The 25,144-nt window shown below is 40.7% G+C and overlaps 1 protein-coding gene and 1 non-coding gene across 2 annotated transcripts; both read left to right on the top strand.

The window, feature by feature from the left end:
* The first annotated feature begins 2,820 nt into the window (after positions 1–2,820).
* On the top strand, positions 2,821–2,913 carry Trnay-gua (transfer RNA tyrosine (anticodon GUA)). The gene is made up of 2 exons: positions 2,821–2,857; positions 2,878–2,913. It is a non-coding gene; the product is annotated as a tRNA-Tyr (tRNA).
* A 567-nt stretch (positions 2,914–3,480) lies between these two features.
* On the top strand, positions 3,481–8,573 carry LOC141910595 (protein dispatched homolog 1-like). The gene is made up of 9 exons (XM_074801287.1): positions 3,481–3,664; positions 3,943–5,540; positions 5,926–6,153; positions 6,359–6,484; positions 6,631–6,744; positions 6,878–6,998; positions 7,281–7,483; positions 7,593–7,763; positions 8,145–8,573. Exons 1-9 carry the CDS (start codon positions 3,481–3,483, stop codon positions 8,571–8,573), a joined length of 3,174 nt encoding a protein of 1,057 aa, XP_074657388.1.
* The last annotated feature ends 16,571 nt before the right edge of the window (positions 8,574–25,144 follow it).

Below are 25,144 nucleotides of genomic sequence, written 5' to 3'. Positions count from 1 at the left end.
CCAGTAAATTCATGGAATATACTGTGGCCCCACATAGCCGGTATTCGGTGAAGAATAAGTCCCAAAAGTATAGAGAAAAGGTAACCAGAGAAGAATACGTCTCAAAGGTACAGGAAAAAAAGGAATAGAGAAGATTGCGTTTTGATAAGGTTTCATTTATTTATTGGTTTATTTTACCAACTGACATCATAGTCTCCTTGACCAGCAGGGATATCAGGAATGCTAAGGTCCCCGAGGCCCCCAAGGCCACCACCGCCTCCGACAGCACCAATCCCACCGATATCATATCCACCTCCCATTCCTCCGTATCCTGTACCAACTCCATAACCACCATCTACTCCGCCTACTCGACCAATACCGCCGACTCCTCCTCCATAGCCTCCATACCCACCACCGACTCCTCCAACATCATTTATCCCTCCTACGTAATTCATGCCTCCTCCTACACCACCGACATCTCCATACCCATATCTTCCACCACGGACTCCTCCGACTCCATTGACCCCTCCAACATAATTGGGGCCTCTTACTCCACTTACACCACCAACTCCTCCTGCATAATCTACGCTTTCTACTCTACCTATACCACCAACTCCTCCAGCATAATCTACACCTCTTACTCCACCTACACCACCAGCTCCTCCTGCGTAACCTACCCCTCTTACTCCACTTACACCACCAACTCCTCCAGCATAATCTACACCTCTGACTCCACCTACACCACCAGCTCCTCCTGCGTAACCTACCCCTCTTACTCCACTTACACCACCAACTCCTCCAGCATAATCTACCCCTCTTACTCCACCTACACCACCAGCTCCTCCTGCGTAACCTACCCCTCTTACTCCACCTACACCACCAGCACCACCATAACCACCGCCGTAGCCACCTCCATTGCCCCGGCCTCCTTTGTTAGAATCCCAGCTGTAACTGTAGCTATTGCCTCCGCCGTTCGGCGATTTCCAGTTAGACTGGTTTGGTTGGCCATACCCTCCTCCATAGCCGCCGCCACCACCACTACTATCGCTGCTTACACTACTATAGCTGTATCCAGTTCTAACGGAACGACTATACCCGCTTACGTCATGCACTGTCAAAAGAGGGCAACATTATAGTTGTAATTCATTATCAATTATTCACAAAGCGCTAGCGTCGAAAAGCAACAAAGGTTGGTCATTTATATGAATAGACGATTTTTCTCGCTCCACCCAGATTTGTAGAAATAAAAACTATATTATCTGATGTCCACATAATTTTGTCCGATACACGTTGCAATAATACTGACCACTGGCTAATGAGCACAGAAGTAATCCAATCACTAATAACTTCATGTTGCCTTCACACTCCAGCGTACAAAATCACCTAAAAGAAAAGAGTTACATACGTTTTATACACATACATTTGTTTAGAAAATAGTTTGGTCAATTTTCCATCCGAGAATTATGTTTCGATATTCGGCGTGAGAAATTGGGAAATATGAATGTCCGTCTATTCCTTACGCACGTACTTGAGATCCGACTAACTGATACTTTCGTTATCAGAACAATAAGTGATAGACATTCGCTCATAATTTAGTAGGCGCGACGTGAGGAAGCCATTTGACCAACTGCTGCATAATTTAATGTCAAAGCGAACAATAGCAACTGCAATTGGAAACATCAATACAACCTGACAAACCCATAGATTCTAGACGAAAACATTTTTGACATCGTTCCAAGCTTTTTAGGTTCGACGCCAGTAGAATTTTAAGTCGTGAGAAAATGTGTCTGGCCTAGGCTCCTTATCGGTAGTAGGTTTTTCTAGAGGGTAAAAACTTTACCATTAACCACATTGAACTCTGTAAAAATGCAGAAATCTGTAAAGCGAAGAGAAATTTAAGAGTTAGAGAGTCGTGGTTTGAGTGTCTCCATAATGGAATCCAGGAAATAATGCCAGAATGAGGTAGAATGAGGTAAAAATGCCAGAAGTAAAATTCATACCATAGGTAAAAATGCCAGAGGTAACAATGCCAGAATGAAATATGCAATGACTTGGCAAACATGTGAATTTATTAGCATTATACACGATATTCTTACTAGATCGAACAATTTCATTGAGCTAGTAGTTTATTTCACCGTTTAAGATTCTTGTTTTTGTTGTTATCATTTTGAACACGAATAAACAAATATAGTACATATTTCCTTCTGGCATTTTTTCCTCTGGCATTATCAAACCCCTAGCATTTTTACCTCTGCCATTTTTACTTCTGGCATTTTGCATATTTACCTCTGGCATCTACCGTGTACCTCCATAATGATTACTGATTTCTTCAACATTTTCTTTCATTTTTTATGAAATATTCACGCAAAAAAAAATTGCTGCTGTCGACAATCAAATTCGATGAAATTGTTGTTATAAAGGCTTACTTAACACCGGATTACGACCAGTATAAACATTTCAGTTAATTGAGACTTTGTACGTACGTTATTATTTTCTTTTTTGGAAAAAAAATTGCTGTTAATCGTATACATTTTGTGTAGGGTTTTAAACTTATCAATGAAGTTAAGTATTCAAATATCGTTCATGTAACACAAAATAAATATAGTGGCAAGGTATATGAATATCGTATGTATCATAGAATATTAATATTTTAGGGATTTATCAGTGGTAACATTACGCACCACTGGCGTTCGATGGGACGATCATATTCGTAATATATACATGTGTAGTTCAAGTGAAGCGAACACAGATTATTTGTAAGCCACGCGCGTATCGCGCGATTGAGACGTATTGTCTAGTCAACTGGTTTATTAATAGTGTTAACACGCTAGCATTTATGTTCCCTCGATAGCTCAGTTGGTAGAGCGGAGGACTGTAGAGTCAATAGCAATTGCCGATATCCTTAGGTCGCTGGTTCAAATCCGGCTCGAGGGAAATTTTTCTTAGTGCGTACAAATACTTTTTTTCAATGAATAATTGATACATATTGTATTAATCGATCGTAACATGGCGGTATATCAAAGACAGAGATATTTCTCGGAGTGAAAAAAAATATCGAATTCTCTGTTAATAGGTATACTTCCTCGGAACAGAGATATAGCAATTAGAGCATATACATAAATATCAGATAATATTGATAGTTTTAGAAATACATTGTATTTGTTGTATGGCGTTCAAAAACGTTTTTTGAATGACCACAGTCATATGAGCCTACGTTTATGAGTCTTGAAAAAGATTTTCTATAGTTTTGATATAAACATGTCGGTTCGGCTTAATGAATGTTTTAATGAACCCACTGGTCATATTGTATATAGCGGGTTTATAGGGTTACGTGACAACCAACGCGTGACACATAGAACTATTAACTAGCAGTGCTGGACAACATAGACGAGAAAACAATAATGTCAATAACTCAGTACACGGACAGGTTCGAAGAATTATTAATAGTTTAGTTTGATATCAGCGACGATAGCAGCAACGGTTACAGGCATATACCCGAGGATGGTAATCAAAGTAGATAAAAACGGTACAGTCCGAACCGAGGATGCCGCATTCAGCGGAGATCCGAAGGTTGTACCCGAACTCACAGAAGCGGAGTTTATTAAGTACGAATTCGTGAGAGAACGCGATAAAGATCCGCTGAAGTTCTGTCGATGGATGGCCGAGTCTCCGAGGGTTGCGTTCGGTGAGTTATTCATACGAATATCGCTTGCTAAATTCTAAGACAAGTTTTACAATGACCTGAAAAGCCAAACTGCTGAATTAGCCACTAGATCATCTTAAAATCTATCAATTTGAAAATGGGGTTCCGACTGTGGTGTTTCGACCGACAGTCTGAACCGGTCAGCGTCTGATTGGGGTACATTTTGTTGGCTGCCTAAATTAATACATTGAGAATTTGGAAATAACTTTATGACAAGGTTGAAGATGATTATGTCCATTTTCATATTTTGTTGTTTTTAGCTGTGATGCTCAGTTTACAAACACTGCCGTTTATAATCACGGCGGCGCTGATGGTCTCCGGATACTCGTTGTTTCCGGTAGAATTCACGGGACTTCCGTTAGACTTGAATGACGTCACGAGGCAGCGCGCCTACGCGTGGAGATACCGGAAACAAGCGACTGGCTATTCCGTTTCGATAGTGCCCACCAACGGGACTAACGTACCCACGTGGTCGCGAAGTTACAGCGTCGACGGACTCGAGTTGATCTACGAGAAACCCGGTTATAACATATTGACAAAGGCCCATTTACAAGCGATGAAGTCCTTCGAGGATCAGTTGTACAACGACGCCACCTATCAGGCTGGTTATTGCCAACTGGACAGCTACGGACAATGTAAGAAACCGGACTCGCTATTAAGATTTTTCGACGGCACATATAGTTATTTAGATTCGCGTTTTAACGATCCCAATTTCGAAAACGTTAATTCAGTTATGTGGTTGGCGAATAACACGGCCGCTACTAGAGAACAGTTACAATACCACCTCGGGAACGATATTACCCTGACGGTTCTCGCGGCCACGTCGGGTATCACCCGATCGTTAATACCGTTCGGCTGGCCGCTAGAGGGCAATGGAAATAAGGACGCTAACAAAGATAACATCACGGAATTTATGAAAAGTAATTTCCTGCCATTGCTGGAGAAAAACGTCGATTCTAAAGTAGGCGGCATGGATTTGATATATTATAGTTCGTTACTGTTTTCGGACAGCATTCAGAAACAGGCCATATGGGACATGTTACTAGCTGTTGGGAGTATGGTCTTCATATTCGTTGTTATATACGCACAGACGAGCTCGTTATGGGTTACATCCTGGGCGGTATTCGGCATCATATCCAGCTTCTTGTTAACGAACATCGTCTACGCCATGGCGATCGGCTTCAAATATTTCGGTTTCTTCCACATCTTGTCGATTTTCATAATTCTGGGCATCGGCGCCGACGACATATTCGTTTATTGCGACAACTGGAAATACTCGCGCCACCTGGCGTTCAAATCGTTGGCCCATCGCGTTTCTTTCGTGTACAGGCGATCGAGCGCGACCATGCTGATCACTTCCCTGACGACGATGATCGCGTTTTTAGCCAGCGCTTTCTCGCCGCTTCTGGCCGTCCAAACTTTCGGAATATTTTCCGGAATTCTGATCTTCGCGAACTATTGTTCGGTGATCTTGTTCCTGCCGACTGTTGTCACCTTGCACGAGGTTTACTTCAGTAAATACGACTGTCTGTGCTGCACGTGTTCGTGTTGTTACGGTTGCTGCGATAATACTGTTGAACCGGACGATTCACGAGACCGAACAGATTTCGCCGACGCGCCCAAATCGCAGAATATGAAAGAATTCGTAGCCGATCGATTTTACGACTGTTTCGATTCGGAAGCGGACGCGCAGCAGCTGTGGGTGCGATCGAGTCGCGGAATCGTCCGTTGTTTCGGCGATGGTTATTTCAGATTCGTCAGCCATAAAGTAATGAAATGGGTCATATTCGTATTTTTTCTTTCACTGGCGGCTGTGGCTTCATACTTCGTGTCGAAGTTGGAACCGGATGAGAGAAGTGTAAGTAATAGTAAAGTCGTGGTATCAAAATGTGATGTGGATGTTTTTAAGTTATTCGCGGCCTGTTTCAGTCCATGTAGCCCAATTATGTAGTTACATTTTCTTGCCTTCTTTATATCTGCAATACCATTCAATAATGTATCATTTGAATGAAAACTAATCTATTTTCTATCCTAATTCTAAACTTACCAACATCTGTAATACTACACACAACTTGGGATACGTACAGTTTGGACAAAAATCCCAATGGGTGAAGGCTATGTAAGAATTGGAAAGATGGACCAACGATTAGAAATTGGATAATCAGATATAAGATATTTCATAACGCAAAGTACTAATACGATCTGAACCTTGTTTTGTTTAATGAAATTTTGAATATTTGTAGGTACGCCTTTTTGTCGATAGTCATAATTTCGGTAAAGCCGCCGACAGACGCTTGTATTCGTTCAAACCTCTTGCAATCGACCCATCGTCTTTATCGATCTATCTCGTTTGGGGTTTACTTCCGCGAGATTTTTCCGATTGTGACTTCTCTGATTACCAATGCAGAGGGACGTACCGCGCGGACAACGCGTTCACAATGAACACACAAGCCAATCAACAAGCCATCATGGTAGGTGTGCCGATTTCAATCATTATCTTAAACTGACTTATAAAACGTATAGAAAAGGAAAGATCTTTCAAACCTTCGACCCTCCTAAAACTTCGACTCTAAATAGATTCAATTCATTTCTAACCCCAAAATTTGTAAAAACTTCTTTAGATAAGTGTCGTCGATATTCTGCTGTTGCATTTACGTTATTCTCGTTCGGCTTCAGGATCTTTGTTCAAACCTGAAGAACCTCAATGCAGCAGATGTCGCCGATTTGAGGATTGATCGTCACATGTTGACGAATGAATTGAAGGTCGCTTGTTTCGCCGAGCCGCTGCGAAGTCACATGGCCGTAAGTCTGAGATCATGGAAGAAAATATCACAAATTATCACAGACACTGATTATATTGATTTTAACTCGGCCTACTTTCATATTAGAAAATATACATAGAAACATATCATTGAAAAAGCTTTCATTTTCCTTGTTCCCTTACTTAGATATATAATACCTCATTGCCGCTTCTTTCAACGAATACCAAGGCGTTCATGACCAACCAAACTTCCATATATAACATGAGTTCATTACCGGCTTCATTCAACAATTTCGCCGAGGTAAGTTCCTTCGAAGTTAAAAAGAAGGTCTTAAATCTCGTCTCATAACCGCATCATCCATAAGAAGCTCCTCACTAGAGTCTTTGTGAGTTTGCTTGACGATCGTGTTTGTATTTCATGAACGTGAATTTAGATCGGTATCACTCACTGGTTGACAGACGCGTATCAATTCAAATGGACGTCCGACTGGGAAATGTACAACGGCCTTCTCGGACAAGTGTATGATACATATACAGGGACCGTGTCACCTACTGGTAAGTTAAGATGAATCAACAAATTATTTGGTTTTCACAGAAAAATGACAGTCTAATGCAATTGAAGAAAAACCCACACCATTAAGAAGAACAACTAGGAGGATACAATGCATTTAACGTTTTGACTCAATTCTTTGAGCCATTTTCAAAACTGTTTTGTCATGTTCAAAATAGCTCTTAGAATCGAGTCAAAATACCAAAATACACGCTCAGTTTTCTCTTCATATTGTCCTTTTTCCAGTAGGCAACTATTTGTAGTACTAGTGCTTTTTGAATTTACAGGAACGTACGGATCGAAACTGCGTTATATGGCTATACAAATAAACACAACGGTGAATTATCGATCGTTGGCGTTCACTGACGGTTTGCCATTGATGCAGAAATGGGAAAATTTCATGCAAAAGCAACTTAAAACTATGCCCGCAGATCTACAAAACGGGTTCCAATGTACGAGGTTCATATGGCATTGGTTAAAGGTGCAACAGGTAACGGTCACTTCATTCTGATGAGCAATAAATCATTAACGATTTGTAGCCTACTTCATACCAATATATAACAGACGATCATCTCAACACGTATCATTCTATCTTGCAGAGTTTATTCTATAACGCATTGATCGGTATCGGAATCGGACTGGGATTGGCTGTTCCTGTGATTTTATTCGCCACGCAAAACGTACTTTTGACGTTCATATCGTTCTTGACGCTAGCTGGAATCACTGTTTGCGTGTGCGGCATGATACCGTTACTCGGTTGGAAACTGGGGGTAATTATATACGCACTTCCTCGTTCAAGCTGAGATTCTTTGTCGGCATAAGTAGCTACTCGAGCTGTCCTTATAATCTGAGTCCTTGTTCGGCGATGGTAGGGTTTCTAAAAACTATGGTGGCTTTTCATCGAAGCTGACCAACAACTTCGAGGACATTGCCTTTTGCTGCTTTAGTACATGAATCATGCAATCCTATAAATCTGAGCCCTAGTTCAGCGATGGTACGGTTGACTACGTTGCTATTTTTAAGGCGAGCAACAACTGTAAGACTGGGTCCATATCTTTCGCTACTACAGCTACGTTACGTGTATATGCCTAATATGAACATACAATGAGTTCTATACATTTAAGTACTAAAAAGTATTGCTTTCATTTCAGGTTCTAGAGTCGTTGAACATGTGTTTAGTTGTTGGTTTATCGATCGATTATTGCGTTCATCTAGCGGAAGGATATCATCACTCGCTATTTCGACAACGTTTACATCGTCTGCGAGACACGCTGGAACGCGTCGGGGTTTCTGTACTGTCCGGTGCTGCCACCACACTCGGCGCATCGGTGTTCATGCTATTCGCCAAAATTCAATTTTTCGTTCAGTTCGGTATTTTCATGTTTTGCACAATCGGCTTTTCGATTTTGTTTTCGTTGTTTTTCTTCGTGTCGCTGTTGGCGATTTTCGGACCGGAAAACGAAGACTGTTCCTTCCAGCGTTGCTGCAGAAAACACTTCTGTAAGGAGGACGTACCGACCATAGTCACCGAGAAAGTGGAAGAGATCGAACTAAAACCTGAATATCAAGAAAATCTGTGAAATTTTTCATTGTAGATTCTACATTGTATATTATAAGTGTTTAATATATAATTCATATGTTGTTTAATGCGGCCTCATGAAAATCTGTGATACCTTTTCATTCAGTACATGTAATTTGTGTTTTAAATGTACAAGTTTCCTATTGTTTTAGGCAGCCTCAATAGCCCAGTGGGATAATGCGTGATGCACTTTTGACAACGCCAGTATCGTTCAGCTAGAGCTAAGTTCGTCAAATTCGTTTTGCGATCGTCCAACGTTTCAACGTTTTTCGGCGTATATTATGCGATTACTCGCACTGTATTTTTCTTAACATGTTCCGTATTTTTCATCATTTTGTCGTCTGTTGATCATGCTTTATTCCTTGTTCGTTTCTATAATGTACATACTGATTTTAGTGTAAGATACAAACGATGTTTTTTGTTATGTCTATGCTGAATGGAGTCTGAGTTTGTTGCTGTTGCATTCACTCACTATCATTGCTCAGTGACAAACGGGTTCTGGTCCTGTTGGCTGCATACAGTTTGCGGGTAACATTTCAGTAGGCCGTTCTGCTGAGAAAAATCCAATAGAGGCCCCATAATCCGAATGATGTAATAATAAAAATAAACAAACGCAATTCTGTTTATTGAATGTTATTGAAATATAACTGATGGTGTTAAATGAATATCACATGTTTTGAAGTCTTTTAAAGTGTGCTTTGTCTTTTTAATTATAATATATGTTGTTGATGATATTCTTGTATATTTTTGTGACTTTATCCTTTGTACCAATATCTATTTTGATTGTAATAAACTTTATTGTATCATTGTTGTATTATAGAAATACGGTCTGGATTTTGATACAAGTTTGGTACCGCATAATCCCATGAGGAACACATTCAAAGGTCCAAATTCGATCAGGAAATTTAACCAAAAGTGTTCTCCGATGTTTTCAGCTCAGGTCGTCCTTATGCAGATATCAGCCTGCTGTCTGTACACCTCCCTCCAGACGTTCGACAGATATTTACCATTTCCCCAAAACATGTTCGGCCAGGCGTCGCCACCCCCTATGGCAGTACCCCAGAAAATGCATAAGGGTGTGGTGGCCGAACCATAAATTTTAGACAGATATTCACCATTTGTGAAAACGTGTTCGGTCCAGACTTCGCCATTAAAAACTTGATCGTCTGAAGGGCTGGGTACAGACAGCAGATTGACAGTTACAGACAGCAGATTGCTAGCTGCATTATAGAACTGCATTTAAATATCTGCTTTCAAATCGTCGAATCGCCTTTTGTATTATTGTCGTTTGCAATACCGCTAGATGTCTCTGCAGTTTTCTGGTATTGTGACTGACGGCATCTGTCGCATCACATTGCGATCATACACACAACCAAATACACGACACTGCAGAGGATTAACGCTGATTTACTCAGACTGGAACGATCGTCCTCACTGCTTCACCTATATAAACCGGCGCGACAAATCCACCTCACCGGATTATCACTAAACCCGTGGATTAGACCGGCATCTATCGATAATCCTTTCTCATAGCGACGAGAGTAACGTATACCGCCAAACGAACCCTGATCAATGTTGTAAATTCATTAAGCGTTAATTACCTGGATTAATTGAAATCTGATCGTTACGCACACGATCGACAGTTTCTAAGAGCTGGTGCCGCTGCTGGCGCGCTGGTTGCGAGCCGCGTTTAGATAATTATAGTGGATTTAAACGCTGATAGCTCGGTAAACTGCCAAGTGCTTAACTTACCATCGCGAATGTGAAAATGGAGTCATAAAAGCAGTTAGCGGGATACACGTTTCATCTCCTGTTTATCCCTTCAACTATCACAGGTAAGCCGATACATTCTTGTAGTTTGGTGTTCAATAAGGGCTTCTAACATCGAATCACGCAGAGCTACTTAACCACGAAAATTTAATCTAACTTATAGCCACTCCTAATGACACTGTTTCACCAGTGACGTTACTACAGCTCCAACAATGTCGGACCAATGATGAAAAAAACACGATTCTTTTGAAATTTCCAAAAATATTTCTATTTTGTGGAAGAAATGATCCGAAGACTGTGTTAGGCATTTAGTGCCAATCCTATTTTTAGAATACATTACAATGTATGTGGATGCATCTGGTTTTTGGAAATTTTATGGCGAAGGGCCCCAGACCCCCGCAAGAGGCTTTGTGTCTAGGGCGCTCGCCTTCGCGTAAACCCGACGTATGCACGTTTTTACGTCTGACGTAATAGAAGATATAGAGAGATTCCTCGTGTTGCGTTGACACAGATTGAGATACATAGCTAAAAATAGCTTTACCAGATAGTAATCACATCGAAAAGATCTGAATTGAATTGTTTTTTTTTTCATTACCTGTTCGCGTGTCTGACCATGAAAAACCCGCGCGAAATCCAATTAGTTACGCGAACACTAAGTTGCATCCTCTGAGAGATCGGTTTGTTATAAATTGTTTTTCGGTTCGTTCGTAAAGTTGGATTTTGTCGCGTGTCTGAAGCTATAAACGACGTGTCGTTTGAAGAATCCTTCATTATACGTATGTAAGCCTCTGCGGATTTAGTCGGTATCGCGACGTGGCGAGCGACTGTGATTCCGTCTCGTCGCTCGACGCCGGAATTTCTGTGTTTCCCTCAAGGAAGTCGGGATGATCCTCTCGGCGACTCGCTCGCTGTGACGTCATTTTTAGTAAATAACTATACGATTTGCTGTTAGCCTTTACCGAGAAATTGCGAGCTATTTTCGGTTGGAGAAAAATTGTCTCCGCCGTCAAGACTCGACGTCTGCATCCGTCGTGTGTTATCAGCCAGAAGCGATGAAAAAGACAGCTGCCTTTTTGTTCGGCTTTCCGTTCTGCATAAACTTAAAAATTCAGGAGATTTCGATGAGAAATTGACAAGAAAATCACTGTTTGATAATATTGTCAGATGATTATTTCTGAATTATTACGTGGTTATAATGCATGTATAATATTGTATAATTATATAAATTTTCCAGTAATTAAAAAATACGGCAAAATCCCACAGTTCGAAAACGATTCCAAGAAGGTTTTCCTGAGTAAGTAGTTTATTTCAACGTTTCGACTATATCATAATAGTCATCTTTAGGAATAATCTACTGTATGGGAATATTATAGTATTGCTGATGACTAAACGGATAGAGTCGAAATGTTGAATTAAATTACTAAACTCTTGAAAACCTTCCCGACTCGTTTGTTTTTTTCGTAGGATGTTACTATATGATGATTCAACATTATCCCATCCTCCCCGGCAGGGATTCGAACCTGATGGCATCGCGATTGCCACGGCACGAAACCCTGCCATAATCGACCGTGTGCGCAGATACATGCGCAGTTAAGGTGATGTGATTTTTAGCCAATCAGAAATCCCGTTTTATTTTATCCCGGGTTTTCCCATTTATAGTTCTTCCTTGAAATTTGCCTCAACGATTATACAACGAGCAATCTGATTGGTGCCGCCAGTTTTCGTTCGGAAAGCTGCGCATGTACCTGCGCACCCGGTCTACTGATGCAGGGGTTCGTGCCGTGGTTGAGTGTAGCGATGCCATCAGGTTCGAGTCCCTGCAGAGGGAGGATGACATTATCCCGTAATATTAGATTGCCAATGCCGTTTCGTTAGTTTCTGCATTATCAAATAATTCTTTTCAGAGAAGTCTTCGATGACGATGCTCTGCTGCGTTTTGGTGGTATTATCTCTGGTCGGGATCACGAAATCGGGTCCAGCGTGCCCGGAGCCAAGCGGTGATAACATCGTCTGGTCAACGCACACCGAACCGGTCACTGTCGAATGGGATATAACGGAAGTAAGTTATGTGTATGATTTTGCCGCGATTTCATAATTTGCTAAAATTCACCGATTTGTTCCCTTCTTCTGTTTGATTTTTCACTCAAATTTCATTATCCAGTTTGCTCAACTTTTAATTTGTTTAGTTGTTACAACTGTTTTTATGCTATTTGTATATAACCTGCTGTTTACTCGATTATCTTTGTTCTGGATTATACATACTAATTTTTTGAACGTTGGTATCTTGAAGATGTCGATACGGATTAAGTCGAAACGTTTAATGAAATACTAGCTTTAGGAAAACTTTTCGTGTAGTATTTCATCCGATTTGATCTGTTAATATGACAGCATCCATAGATATATGCTCCGACACTTACCGTTGTGATTGATATTATAGGGTTCCTGCAACAGCGTCGAGACCTGTTTTGGGCTGGTAGGTACAGCTCATGAGCTAATGGATATACAGTTGACACCACTCAGTATACAGCAGGGCACAGAACTAAGGTATGTGTTTTACTAGACGCCAGTTATATGGGTTGTTTCAGTTTCAGTTCGACAAACTCAATATGAGTGAAAAATAGAATATACAAAATAACATAGCAGCGATAGCCGTGTTTACACGAATATTTTTTCAGTTTGACTTATAAAAGAAAATACACAAGTTATACAGCGTTCTGATGTTACTTGTCTGCATGATTGCGAGGTGGCTGGAATAATAGTCTTCGATACACTCGCGTATTGTCGACGTTATCTTTATTATAAATAAGTCAATCTCACTTAAAAAATTACAAAAGAATGGAATTTTCAAAATATTTACCAATAAACTCGTGCTATGTTCTTTTCCATTCTTCGATATATACTTCACGTCATTTCTTACGATCCGCGGAGTGAGAAAAATTGACTTTTATATTTTGATATTTTGCCGCACTCGATCTGGTAAGACAGCCAGGCATCCGCGCGCTGTAGGCTGCTGCAAAACTATCGTTTCTGTGCCTGTAACCGATACAGCTCTGAACACAATACTTTCCATCGCGTAGCAATAACTGCACTGTTTTTATACCGTTATTCTGTCGGAAGCGGATTTGTAAAACCAATAGCCCTTCCTCGGTTTGACTCGACAGTCAAACGCCTAGAAAATGCTTAGTTTATCATTTGTTGCATTACGGACTCGTCGTTTTAGAGTCCGCGGTTGTATGCAGAATAATGTGTATCTGGTTTACCATTTCGCCCGGCAGCGAAATTCTGCTGAAGGAGGTAATTAAAGTAATACCCAATCATACTCGGAATGGTAAAGCTGATTAGATCGGAAACAATAGGTGCATACCGCAGATGTTTGGGACGGGTGCTTGAACGCGTCGAGCAAAGTGATCAATTCAATAGAGTCTCGGGAAACCCCGATCCGAATGACGTTAAGAGCGAGATAAACAAAATGAAACAATGGTCGTTTAGGATTTGTACTGTTCGTAAACGGGCATCTTATCATCTTTATAATTTCGAATCAAAAGCGCAAAGCTAGCTATATTCTGGATGAATTGATATTGCTACATCGCCGATCTGCGCTGTTTAGTAAACCATATCCTCTTCACACAGAAAACCTTTGATTGATATGAAAACAAGGAGTTCATGTTTTCCCAGATTGAAAACGATGAGACTTTGTTTATCCGGTTTGCTGCTATAATCACGAATATGTATCACGACTGTTTGCTGGCATTTTTTACAGCAATCGAAAGTCTGAATGGTTATTTATTCAACGGCAAGTTGCCGCCAGGATTTGCGTTAAATTATCAAACACCTAAAGCGGCATTGATAGCTTTTGCAGTGAAACTGTGTGCGATCGCAATTTTGTTTCGATTGTCGAATCAGAACGCGCCCGTCGATAAACACTGAATTATCATTAGCCAAAAACGTCGAAGTCGAAAATGACGAGTTAACATCGTGGAATTTACTTGATTCACTCGCGAAGCTGAAAATTGAATTAGGGCGTAATTTATCGGTTTTTTTAATAAAAATAACCAGACACCAGCGCTGTGCGGAGTGTGGGGTATTGAAGAAGAGCTCTCACATAATTCCTCCTGACAATGGCCGAACGGGGCGTCACTTCGAAATGAGCGAATCTTTCCTAAAATTGAATCGTTGTGTCTGTATCGGGCACGTGCGTCATTTCAAGAGTCGATCGTCAAATTGGTGGATTCGAAGGAGAATGAATTCGAATCGATAGCGAAATATGAAATTCGCTATCGATTATACACCATATAACCCCAATTACTTGGCAATCGACGGAGTAGTTTAAGGTCCTTTGTCAATCATCTTAAAAGTTCCGAGAAACCCCAATCCTACAGTCTATATTGTTGAAGAACACGAAAGCTCCACCAAGAAAAGTTTTCAAAGAACCCCGAAAAAACCCTTTGTTCTTCGAGTATAGTGGGTAAAACATTTTCATTATAAATGAAATATCGAAGATGCTTCCAATTTAACAGTAGAACCTGTCGAATTGGAAAGAGACTGACGGGGAACTGGAACTCAACGAACCCTGAAAGAACCCTTCGTTATAAGATTGTACAACGTGGGTAAACATTTTCGAATGAAATATCGAAGATGCTTTCAATTTAACAGTAGAACCTGTCGAATTGGAAAGAGACTGACTGGGAACTGGAACTCAAAGAACCTTGAAAGAACCCTTCGTTATAAGATTGTACAACGTTGGTAACCATTTTCAAATGAAATATCGAAGATGCTTTCAATTTAACAGTAGAACCTGTCGGATTGGAAAGAGACTGACGGGGAACTGGAACTCAAAGAACCTTGAAAGAACCCTTCGTTATAAGATTGTACAACGTGGGTAACCATTTTCAAATGAAATATCGAAGATGCTTTCAATTTAACAGTAGAACCTGTCGAATTGGAAAGAGACTGACGGGGAACTGGAACTCAAAGAACCTTGAAAGAACCCTTCGTTATAAGATTGTACAACGTGGGTAACCATTTTCAAATGAAATATCGAAGATGCTTTCAATTTAACAGTAGAACCTGTCGAATTGGAAAGAGACTGACGGGGAACTGGAACTCAAAGAACCTTGAAAGAACCCTTCGTTATAAGATTGTACAACGTGGGTAACCATTTTCAAATGAAATATCGAAGATGCCTTCAATTTTCAATTTAACTATGATTACAAAGTTCCAGTTCCCATCAGTCAATGTCCGATTCGACGGGTAGTCGATATCCGCGGTCGGAGTGAACGTAAATCATCTTCAAACTCATTACAACGCAAACATTATTTCATATTGTCTGCGATGCGAGAATGAAGAAATCCGAGAACGACCTCGATCGTCTGCTGTCCGCCGTTTACATGTCTCTCAGACACCGGAAGCTACCGGAAGTCATTCCCATCGTATACACCGCTTGAAATAGAGGCCGATTTATGTTCTACCGTTGAAAGAAAATCGAGACTTCAAATTCCATCCACGTAGTCCTGGCGTCAACGTGTAAATAGATTGGATTATTTTGATCAAAGGAAATTTTTGTCTCTGTTTATTTGTTAGGGGAATTCTCTTCTCTAAACTATAAGGAAGTCGGAGCTGATTGACACATGGGTTGCTGAGGTGATGGATATTGTTTCAGAAGCGATGGGTGCTCACGAAACCTCGCGTGGACGTGCATAATTTAGATGTCCCTAGCTTGCTGGATCCAGTTCAGCGGATTTTATTTCTGAGTCGAAATTAGGTCATCTGAGTTCAGAACTGTGGAACTGGATTCCGCAGTTTACGCATGAACTTGAACTTGAACTTGAACTTATATTTATTGCGCCGTATATAACATTTATACATAGGATAAGACATGCAATAAATTTTCAGGACAAAACATTAAAGAATGACATTAAATAGAGAATACATAATACATAGTAGCATTAAAAAAAATAAAACACTTATACAAGAAATAATTAGAAAAGCGCCCTCAGTCGCAAAGCTGAGGAATTACTATGAAATGGAGTCGAGTCTTGACATTTTCGGGATCGTTGTTATTGTAAGACATCAGAAAAGCGAATTTATCAAAGTGAGACAGGGTCCTGAAATCGGTAAAAGTGTCCAAATACGTGAAAATATCAGACCTGGCACTGTCGGAGTATGAACAGTCGATCAGAAAATGCAGTTCATCGTCAATAGATTGATGTGAGCGAGAATGACGCAATAATCGATGACGTCATCACATACCGTGTAAATATCCGCACTTGTCCGATGTGATTAAGTCGTGTTCGATGAGGATTTAGGCGGAGTCTATCGATAACTATAGAGTAATGACGTTAATCCGTATGGATGTCACTCAATCAAAAGCCATGACGTGTTACACGTACCAACACCGCGGAATCATTGGCGATATTGAATTCACTCGAAAATGATAAATTAGCTTCGAAATTAGCTTCTTTACCACGCAATTCTTTGGACGTCGGCGTCGTTATCGCGTGGCACCTAATAAGCATATTATTAAATCAAAACTGAATTTCCCAACCGTGATCCAAACGGTATGCAGGTTACTTCTTTCCGGGATTATTGATAATTAGAATCAGTTGCTAGGCGCTCAGGAGTCATCTATCAGACCAGATACCCATTTACTCCTGGGTGGAGAGAGGAAATTAGGAATGTGTCTCGCCCGAGGACACTACGGTTATGTGCGGGGTTCGAAACCCACGACCTGGCTTCCCAGAGTTGAACGCTCTAACCACTCAGGATTGATTATGCTATGCGACAACACGAGTCTTTTCCTGATTTCACCACGTGTATTACGGCTCAGTAATGACTGTTTAAGCTCGTGTTATTCGAGTCGGATTTTAAAGAATTGAGGAATTGATGGCCAATTTATGAATGATTTATTCGTCGGCTGTACGCCAGTACGTGTCTGATGAACGCTGAACCCCGTCGGCAAATAGAACGTCGATTCCGGAAAGCCACATTGTATGAAAAACCTTCGTGGTAATAATATCATTTCCGAGCGATCAAACTCAGGGATGATTGCGGGTTGAGCCATTAATCACATCGTCACCACTGGCAAGCGACTGTTAATGAGGTCGCTCGTCTGCTGGCACGGGTATACCACTGGCAAGCGACTGTTAATCAGGTCGCTCGTGTTGGTACAGGTTTACCACTGGCAAGCGACTAAAAGCCGCCGGTGCTAGTTTTGCATGATTATTACACGCCTCCACTTGGCAGCAACTTTTAATCTGAAGAACTTGTTAGTCATGTCTGGCAAAGCATTGCCACTGGCAAGTGACTTCAGAGGAAGCTTCTTAGGAAATTAAAACAACGCTAGTCAGGGGATTTACAAACTTTGAGCGTCCATCATGTAGATCACTTATTTCGTTTGCCGACCAATATGGCGGCGGTCACGTCGAATAAAAGCAAATTGCTCCATGTCCTCATAGGCATCTCTGGCTTGTAATTTTACCAACAAAAATGACGTTGACAGAAGAATGTTGTACGACGGCGAATGAGTTTCATGTACATGTCTAATTTCCAAACGAGTATGATGTCATCGATGCTGAAATGGTGCAGAGATATCGCTTAAGGATAAACATCCCGAATGTCGCTTCTCCGACTATCTAAATACATTGCGATGCAGCTGTGGTGTCATAATCGTCGACGTTTTCTAATTACCAAGTCAAGAATCCGTTGAGGCCAAATACTCGACAAACTGCGCGATGTCACTTCAAATACTGATGGCAAACATCAGCACGTTTGTCTGTAGTGTTTAAATGAGACAGTCAGAATAACCCGAACATGCCTTGACGAGCGTCGAGATGTTATCGATGAGTAAGATCTTGCTAATCACTTTACTCAACCAGTCGACCATTAGCCTTACCCGAAATGGGATTTGACTCGGCAAACATTCGTTTAACTCCTGTTGATAACGGGTCTAATGACTTAAAAGCTGCTTCGATGAAATGTCGATGTTTCGTTTGTATATTGGAACAAATCGAATACCTTGAAAAATGCATCCAGGAACGTCTGCATTTTATACTTTATTCTGAACTTCGCATTGAAGTTAATGGGTTTAATGATGATCTTAAGCTTTTAAGTGAGTTTGATAATTATGGAGTTAGGTTCTGTTAATGCCGAGTTAAATCATTGCATCGTCAAATAACTTGACACCTTTAAAGTTGCCCAACAGACAGATCGGCATTAAACCTATCTTTTTGTTAAACACAACAGACGCAACAACTTACTACTCCATATCTTACGTGGCAATATAGTTGATCCAGCTCTCAAAACTCCGTTAACCCTAACGCTGTACCTTTTTTCCTGTGACTATCGAACCAACTAGAACTTTCTCAGCATGTCTATACATTACTTAGAACCAACTGGGACCTTCAGCGCTTTAGGGCTCGGACGAAAAAACTAATTCCATTTGAAATATTTTCTCCCGTTATTGAACGCTCATACCGTTTATCGCACCGGGTACAGAACTGTCCTCCGGCGATGATCAAACAAATCGCTGGAGCGTGGAAAACGACGCGGGGCGAGAAAGTTGTTCGTGAGAATCACTCGACCGTTAACGCACTGCGGTGCATCATTTATCACACGCAGACGATGTGGTCCTTGTACACGTCATCGACCATGTTTGTATATCATATGAACCTATACAACCATTGATGAAAAACAGTCAGTCCCGATTGTACGATAATATGACAGAAAGGTCGTACTTCTATATTTGACTCCGACGTTTTCCCCCGACTATTCGCTGACATATGCATCGTTTCCCTGACTTCATCTGTTCGGAATCCAATAAATAGATACAGTCATATACGTAAGACATCGACGGAGACTGTTCGAGTCTACGCGCGATCTATAGCAATCCCGACAAAATTACCTGACTACCACCTAAAAATACACTCAAAGAAAACCTTTCCCTGATTCCCAGGTAAGTGGCGAATACATGAATGAAATATCACACGCTGAAAGAGAAAATATTGCGAAAATGTTTCCTTTTTGAATGATTTATCTTCTCTGCTTCAACTTCTATCGCTGTGGGACACAATATTTGACAAGACATTTCGAATTTTGTACATGCAGTATGGAGAATAGGGCAACAATGATTATTATCAAATGTTCCTGATCGAAAAGGCCAGTTCATTTTGAAATACATGTAGATATTGTCAATTCATAAGTCAATTCCATGAACGTCTTCAATTTCTCAAAAAGTAATTCCACGCCTTTATCGGGCACGAAAATGTTTCCTGATTTTGCTTTCACGTTTACACTGGACGAATCTCGCAACGAGCGAAGGCGTTTCAAATGGGGGATATCTAGAAAAGGGACCCTCGCACGAATAGTTAATTACCGAGAAGTTCGTTTCATTTGTTAATTGCAGATTTATCGGAGTCAATAACACGGAGCCTGTGTTCATACAGCCGTACTCGGTGCGTCGTCAGGATTTCCACCTGTGTCGTATAAACTCTGGCACGGCTCTGGTCGAAAAACCAACCATTCGATACATCGATATACCTGCTGACCGTCTGAAAACTGGTAACAACTACTTCATAGGTAAGTGTCGGCATTGAATGACGTCATATTGTAAGTTTCTATTGCTCCTTTCTCTTTCTATCTTTGTTTTATCGATACAAATAGTAATAATGGTTAAATAGTTTCTAAGGCACCTTTTTTCATTGTGTAATGAATATCCATCCATTCCATCCCAGTCCATTGCAAACATTCAACCTAAATCGACGCTATTCCTGGTGAAATGTCATCTTTAAAATGGATGGATGAACATCGTCTTCGGTTTCGAACGGAATCGATTTCACTTGAGAAGCAGAAATGTAATATGTTCGTCTAATCGGTGTTGACGTCACAAATTTATAAGCATTTTGTTAACATCTTGACGTCAAAGGCGCCAACAAAAAAAGCGTTGCTCGTCATATCCATATCCGTTTCCAGCAACCAATGAAAAATGCGTGTCATAATGATTTACTAGAAATTCAAATGCCCTTTAGTTAAAGTACATTGTAACGTGTATCGACCTAATTCAACGCCGCAATCACAGTCCAGCTCCGACATTATGAATTAGCTTCATCTCGATAATGAATTCACGAAGTTAATCAGTGTTTGGCGTCTCTGCAACAGTAGAAATTGCGTTACGTCTTGATAATTTCCTTTAATTACAATATGAATTGGAGCAGATGCATCGACCGTGTCAGTCGGTATTCAGTATTCACTTTATTAGCCGTATATACCAGAACACGAGAGATGTCCGCAATCAAAATGACAGTCCCCGAAAAAAGACACGAATACTGCAAACATTTAAGATATCCGGAATTAAAATGACTATTGATTAAACTGTTGTCGTCCTGTGTGTGTGTGCGTGGAGGCAATCGCGGTGAAAAGGCAAATATACGTCGATTAATCAGCGAGCGAAAACAAGTTTGAAAACGTCACGCACACACACGCACACACAGACACGCATACACGCACGCACACACGAGTTTATCATCAGCTGTGGGAATGAATGCTGATATATCTGACTCCCAGATCTCCGGTTACCAATTTCCCATCGGCGTCCCCGGCGTCGTCTTCGATGCCTGTTCTCACCGGACGTTTTTTCGATCGACTTATTTTTTTATGAAAGAAAACGAATACGATCTAATCGAGGGTGAATCTGATCTGGTCGTGTCGTCTACAAATGACATACAAATTTGATTCCGTCAACCAACGGTACACAGATTTGTATGTATAGAAATGGTCGTATTTTAAGGCACAGCTTCACCTAGGGATGTGTGCAAGAATTGATATGTGACGGTGAAAGGCGCACTCGTCATAGATGAACCGGGGGTATCGTAGCGATAAAGAAAGCGTTCCATGCTGTTAAGCAATGGAACTTGTCCGCTTTCTCTTGACAGCTTGATGTCGCAAAGGCTAACCCAACCAGTATAGTGGACGAGTCCGATATACGGCATTATAGTGCAATATAGTTAATTATTGAGTAAATCGGGGAATTTGGAAATGTTTTAATGTATAAATGCGCAAGCTGAAGCATGAAAGCGTAGTAGTGTGGAAATGAAAAAGAAGTTCCAAGAAAATAGAACCTCGATAGGCGACGTATTCAACAGCCATTGCCAAGCGACAACCTACATACCAGGGTGATGACTCTACAGGATGGTCGACAGTAGACACTCTACACACCAGTTAGGTGATAACTCTACAGAATGGTCGACAGTAGACACTCTACACACTAGTTAGGTGATAACTCTACAGAACGGTTGACAGTAGACACCCTACATACTAGTTAGGTGATAACCCTACAAAACGGTCGATACTAGACGCACGTTAAATCACAACCGCTTGGTGCGGGACTCTCCTAGATGCTATATGCTACGACATAGGCTCATTCGACGCTACTGTGGCAATCGTCGATCCGCTAGGTGGCCAATAGTTACTCGCGCGCCAATCTTTTTTTCTAATAAGTCAATTCATTTATGAAAACTCTGAGTTGAAAATTCAATCATTTCAGAGGATCGAATGTTCATTAATCGAACCAAAAGTTCCACTTCACGAAAGTTGCATTAAAATGACGCGCTTTTGACGTACATAAGACCGACAATTAGTCACGTAATCTGGTAGGAGAGCTGTTTGGCTGCCGTTTCCCGTCAAGAGGGCGTCGGCCTCGGTAGCACGTAAGGTATTCTTCAAGATTTCCCGAGGCGAAAAAAGTGTGGCGTCACGTCAGTCTGATCACGGTTGCTTTCTTCTTATGCGCGTGAATAGTTGTATAGTGTTTGGGTGTGGTGGGCTTTTCCCATCGTTTACTGGCGAATGCAAATCATATTTTGTGCCGATTGATTTGTAAAAGCAAAAAGGCAAAAACTGATGATTAGTGCACCACAACCTGACACTGATTTGACGAAGGCTTTTCTAGAAATTGCCGTTGCTTCTGAAATATATATAGAATGCAAGCAACAAGTGTCCTCCGTCCTTACCGATGGGATATTACCCGCCGCCGTGGCTTCATCCGATCTACTTCAGTATCATTCGATAGATAATTATTGTTTGATTAGGAATTTAATGTGTCTAGATCGCAACTTGACATCGATGTACGAGTGGAGGATTAATGGATTTCGCAGAGCGTCTGAAACCTCGCATGCTGCTGCAACTCTCTGCGGGTAACTCGACTGTTCTGGTGATAATACACCGTCTACACATGATGAAATATGTTTAGCCATATGAACTGGGCCCAGTTTCACAAAAAAAGTTTAACTAAAACTTTTGGTGTAATTACCATTGGTTACTTCATGTTTTCAATGAGGACAACAATTCAAGCTTAAACATTTTAAGCTTAAACTTTTTCGTGAAACTGGGCCCTGATGTCCGAATATGGAACTTGATTCGGCCAGCAGCCAGACCTTTTAGTCATACGACACTATCGCAAGATCGGCGTTTCCACAACCCGATTATGAATGTTCTTTTGCCAATTCAACATTGCTGATAGTCAAAACATGTTCCAGTCTCAATGTAAAACCATCAATAGCATAGGCAATGTGACATTACATAATGCTTTGGATGTTTTTATTGTTACTGTTATCAGCATGAATGATGCGTATTTCCCAACGGTATAAGTGGCATCGTGGACAAACGAGGTTGTCACGAGCGACGACACCCCGAATTCGCGCATGCATCCTAAGCAGCAGCAGTGTCCGTGTAGTTAATATCGGGACGTCGCAGCCCCGAAGAAGAAGCGAGAATGCGGCGCAAAAAGCACGAACCTAAAATATTCACCGTCCCACTTTCTCTAAACAAACACAGACACTGTAGGCCCGACTGCCAATGGTGGTTCGGTGTTTAATTTCCCGTCTACAGTCTACTAATTTCCGACGGTTCCATGTATTCTCATCACAACCCACGTATTGTTCCGTAGCTCGCCATCAACAGTTTCTAGGTCAGTCGTTATTGACATCGTCGTGTGTCGAGTCGCGTCGAGCTGTTGTCGTTTTGCCCTATGAATATGAAACGATGCCCCTCTCCAGTCGGCTGCACGCAAAGAATCCCCTGTAACCGGCGCAATGAAAAATGACTGATACGTCAGAGAAACTAAACTACAGCCATTGTTTACCCTGAACTCGTGTGCTGCCAGTGTAAAGCTGCTTACTGCAAATATTGCTCCCAAACGTCAGAAAGAATTATGAATAATCAACCGACTCCGCGTAACTCGATAGGAGTTTCTGTGTGTGATTTGTTGTGGTTGTCCTTTTTCACAACTACTAAATCATAGATTCTTAGTGGTTGTCGAAATATATATATATATATATATATATATATATATATATATATATATATATATATATATATATATATATATATATATATATATATATATATATATATATATATATATATATATATATATATATATATATATATATATATATATATATATATATATATATATATATATATATATATATATATATATATATATATATATATATATATATATATATGTGTGTATTCAGGAACCAGTTGCGTAGTCATGTCTTGGACGTCTCAACACCATTCGAAGACGACCATCTTGGTTCTGAAGCCAATCTAAACAACTAAAGACCAGTCTATGACCATGTTAGTTCTTTAGCCAATCTAAAAACTAAAGACCAGTTTAAGACCGTTTTGGTTCTGTTGCCAATAAAGACCAGTTTAAGACCATGCTAGTTCTGTAGCCAATCTAACAACTAAAGTCCAGTCTAAACTAATCTTGGTTCTAATCTCATAACTAACAACTTGGGACCAGCCTTAGGATATTAGACTACTTTTGGACACGGACTCTTGATTTCAACCTTATGATTAAGCAGTCGCGATCGGTGTGGGTTCAAGTCAATGCTATATAAGAATGAGGCAGCGCAATGGTGCACGATTTTCCCAATGCCAGGAATAACTGGCTAGATGGCAGTTATGTTCGAAACCTAAATGCCAAATGGTTGGGGTAAATGACGCGCGCCTTCATTCTTCCAATTACCGTAATGCGATTACCCTTTACACGCAAAATAGCGGCGCAAAATCTAATTACATCCAAAATTGAAGCTTCAAAGAGACGGTTTATTTTATGTTTAAATACCACTAATATCATTCGTTTTTGTACCGGTTTTATTACGCATAATGACCAAATCGCGTGCTCGTGTCGTTCGACGGTTTTTACTTTTCCTCCGAAACGTCGATGCGTTGAATTTGCTCACTTTTAACCGAACTGATAATTCATACAGCATCAGCGGTGGCGTAATAAAATCATTGTCATCCGGGGTCACTTATCTTTAGTTTAATTTTTTTACGGATGTCAGCGATAGTTTAAAACTAGTGACGGAAATTCGATTTCATTCCAACTCGTTCAACGTTCATCATTCGGGGTTAAAAAACTTCTTCTTTTTTTACGAACGCGAGCACCGTCAGTCAGTGTGCTTGCTATATATAGCGTGCGAAGAAAATTTCATAGATGATTCAGTGTTTTCCGATGTTATTTCGTCGTCCAGGGATTAATTAGGTTGAATTGGAAAGGAGTCAGAGGGGATGTGCTGCGTGTATGCGATATTCTCTATGTTAGAATAGTTGATGTTGAATTGTAATACACGGGCCGCTCGCACGCAGGGAGTATAAGGCACGGACGATGTGGACGACATGCTCCGATCGTTTAACATTATATTTAATTGATGCTCCACATCAAATTGTATTACGCACGATATGATATGACATGATGTGATATGATATGATATGATATGATATGATATGATGTAATTA

This window comes from Tubulanus polymorphus, chromosome 9 (assembly GCF_964204645.1).
Source record: "Tubulanus polymorphus chromosome 9, tnTubPoly1.2, whole genome shotgun sequence".
Classification (NCBI taxonomy): Eukaryota; Metazoa; Nemertea; class Palaeonemertea; order Tubulaniformes; family Tubulanidae; genus Tubulanus; species Tubulanus polymorphus.
This window is presented reverse-complemented; position numbering and strand designations above follow the sequence as displayed.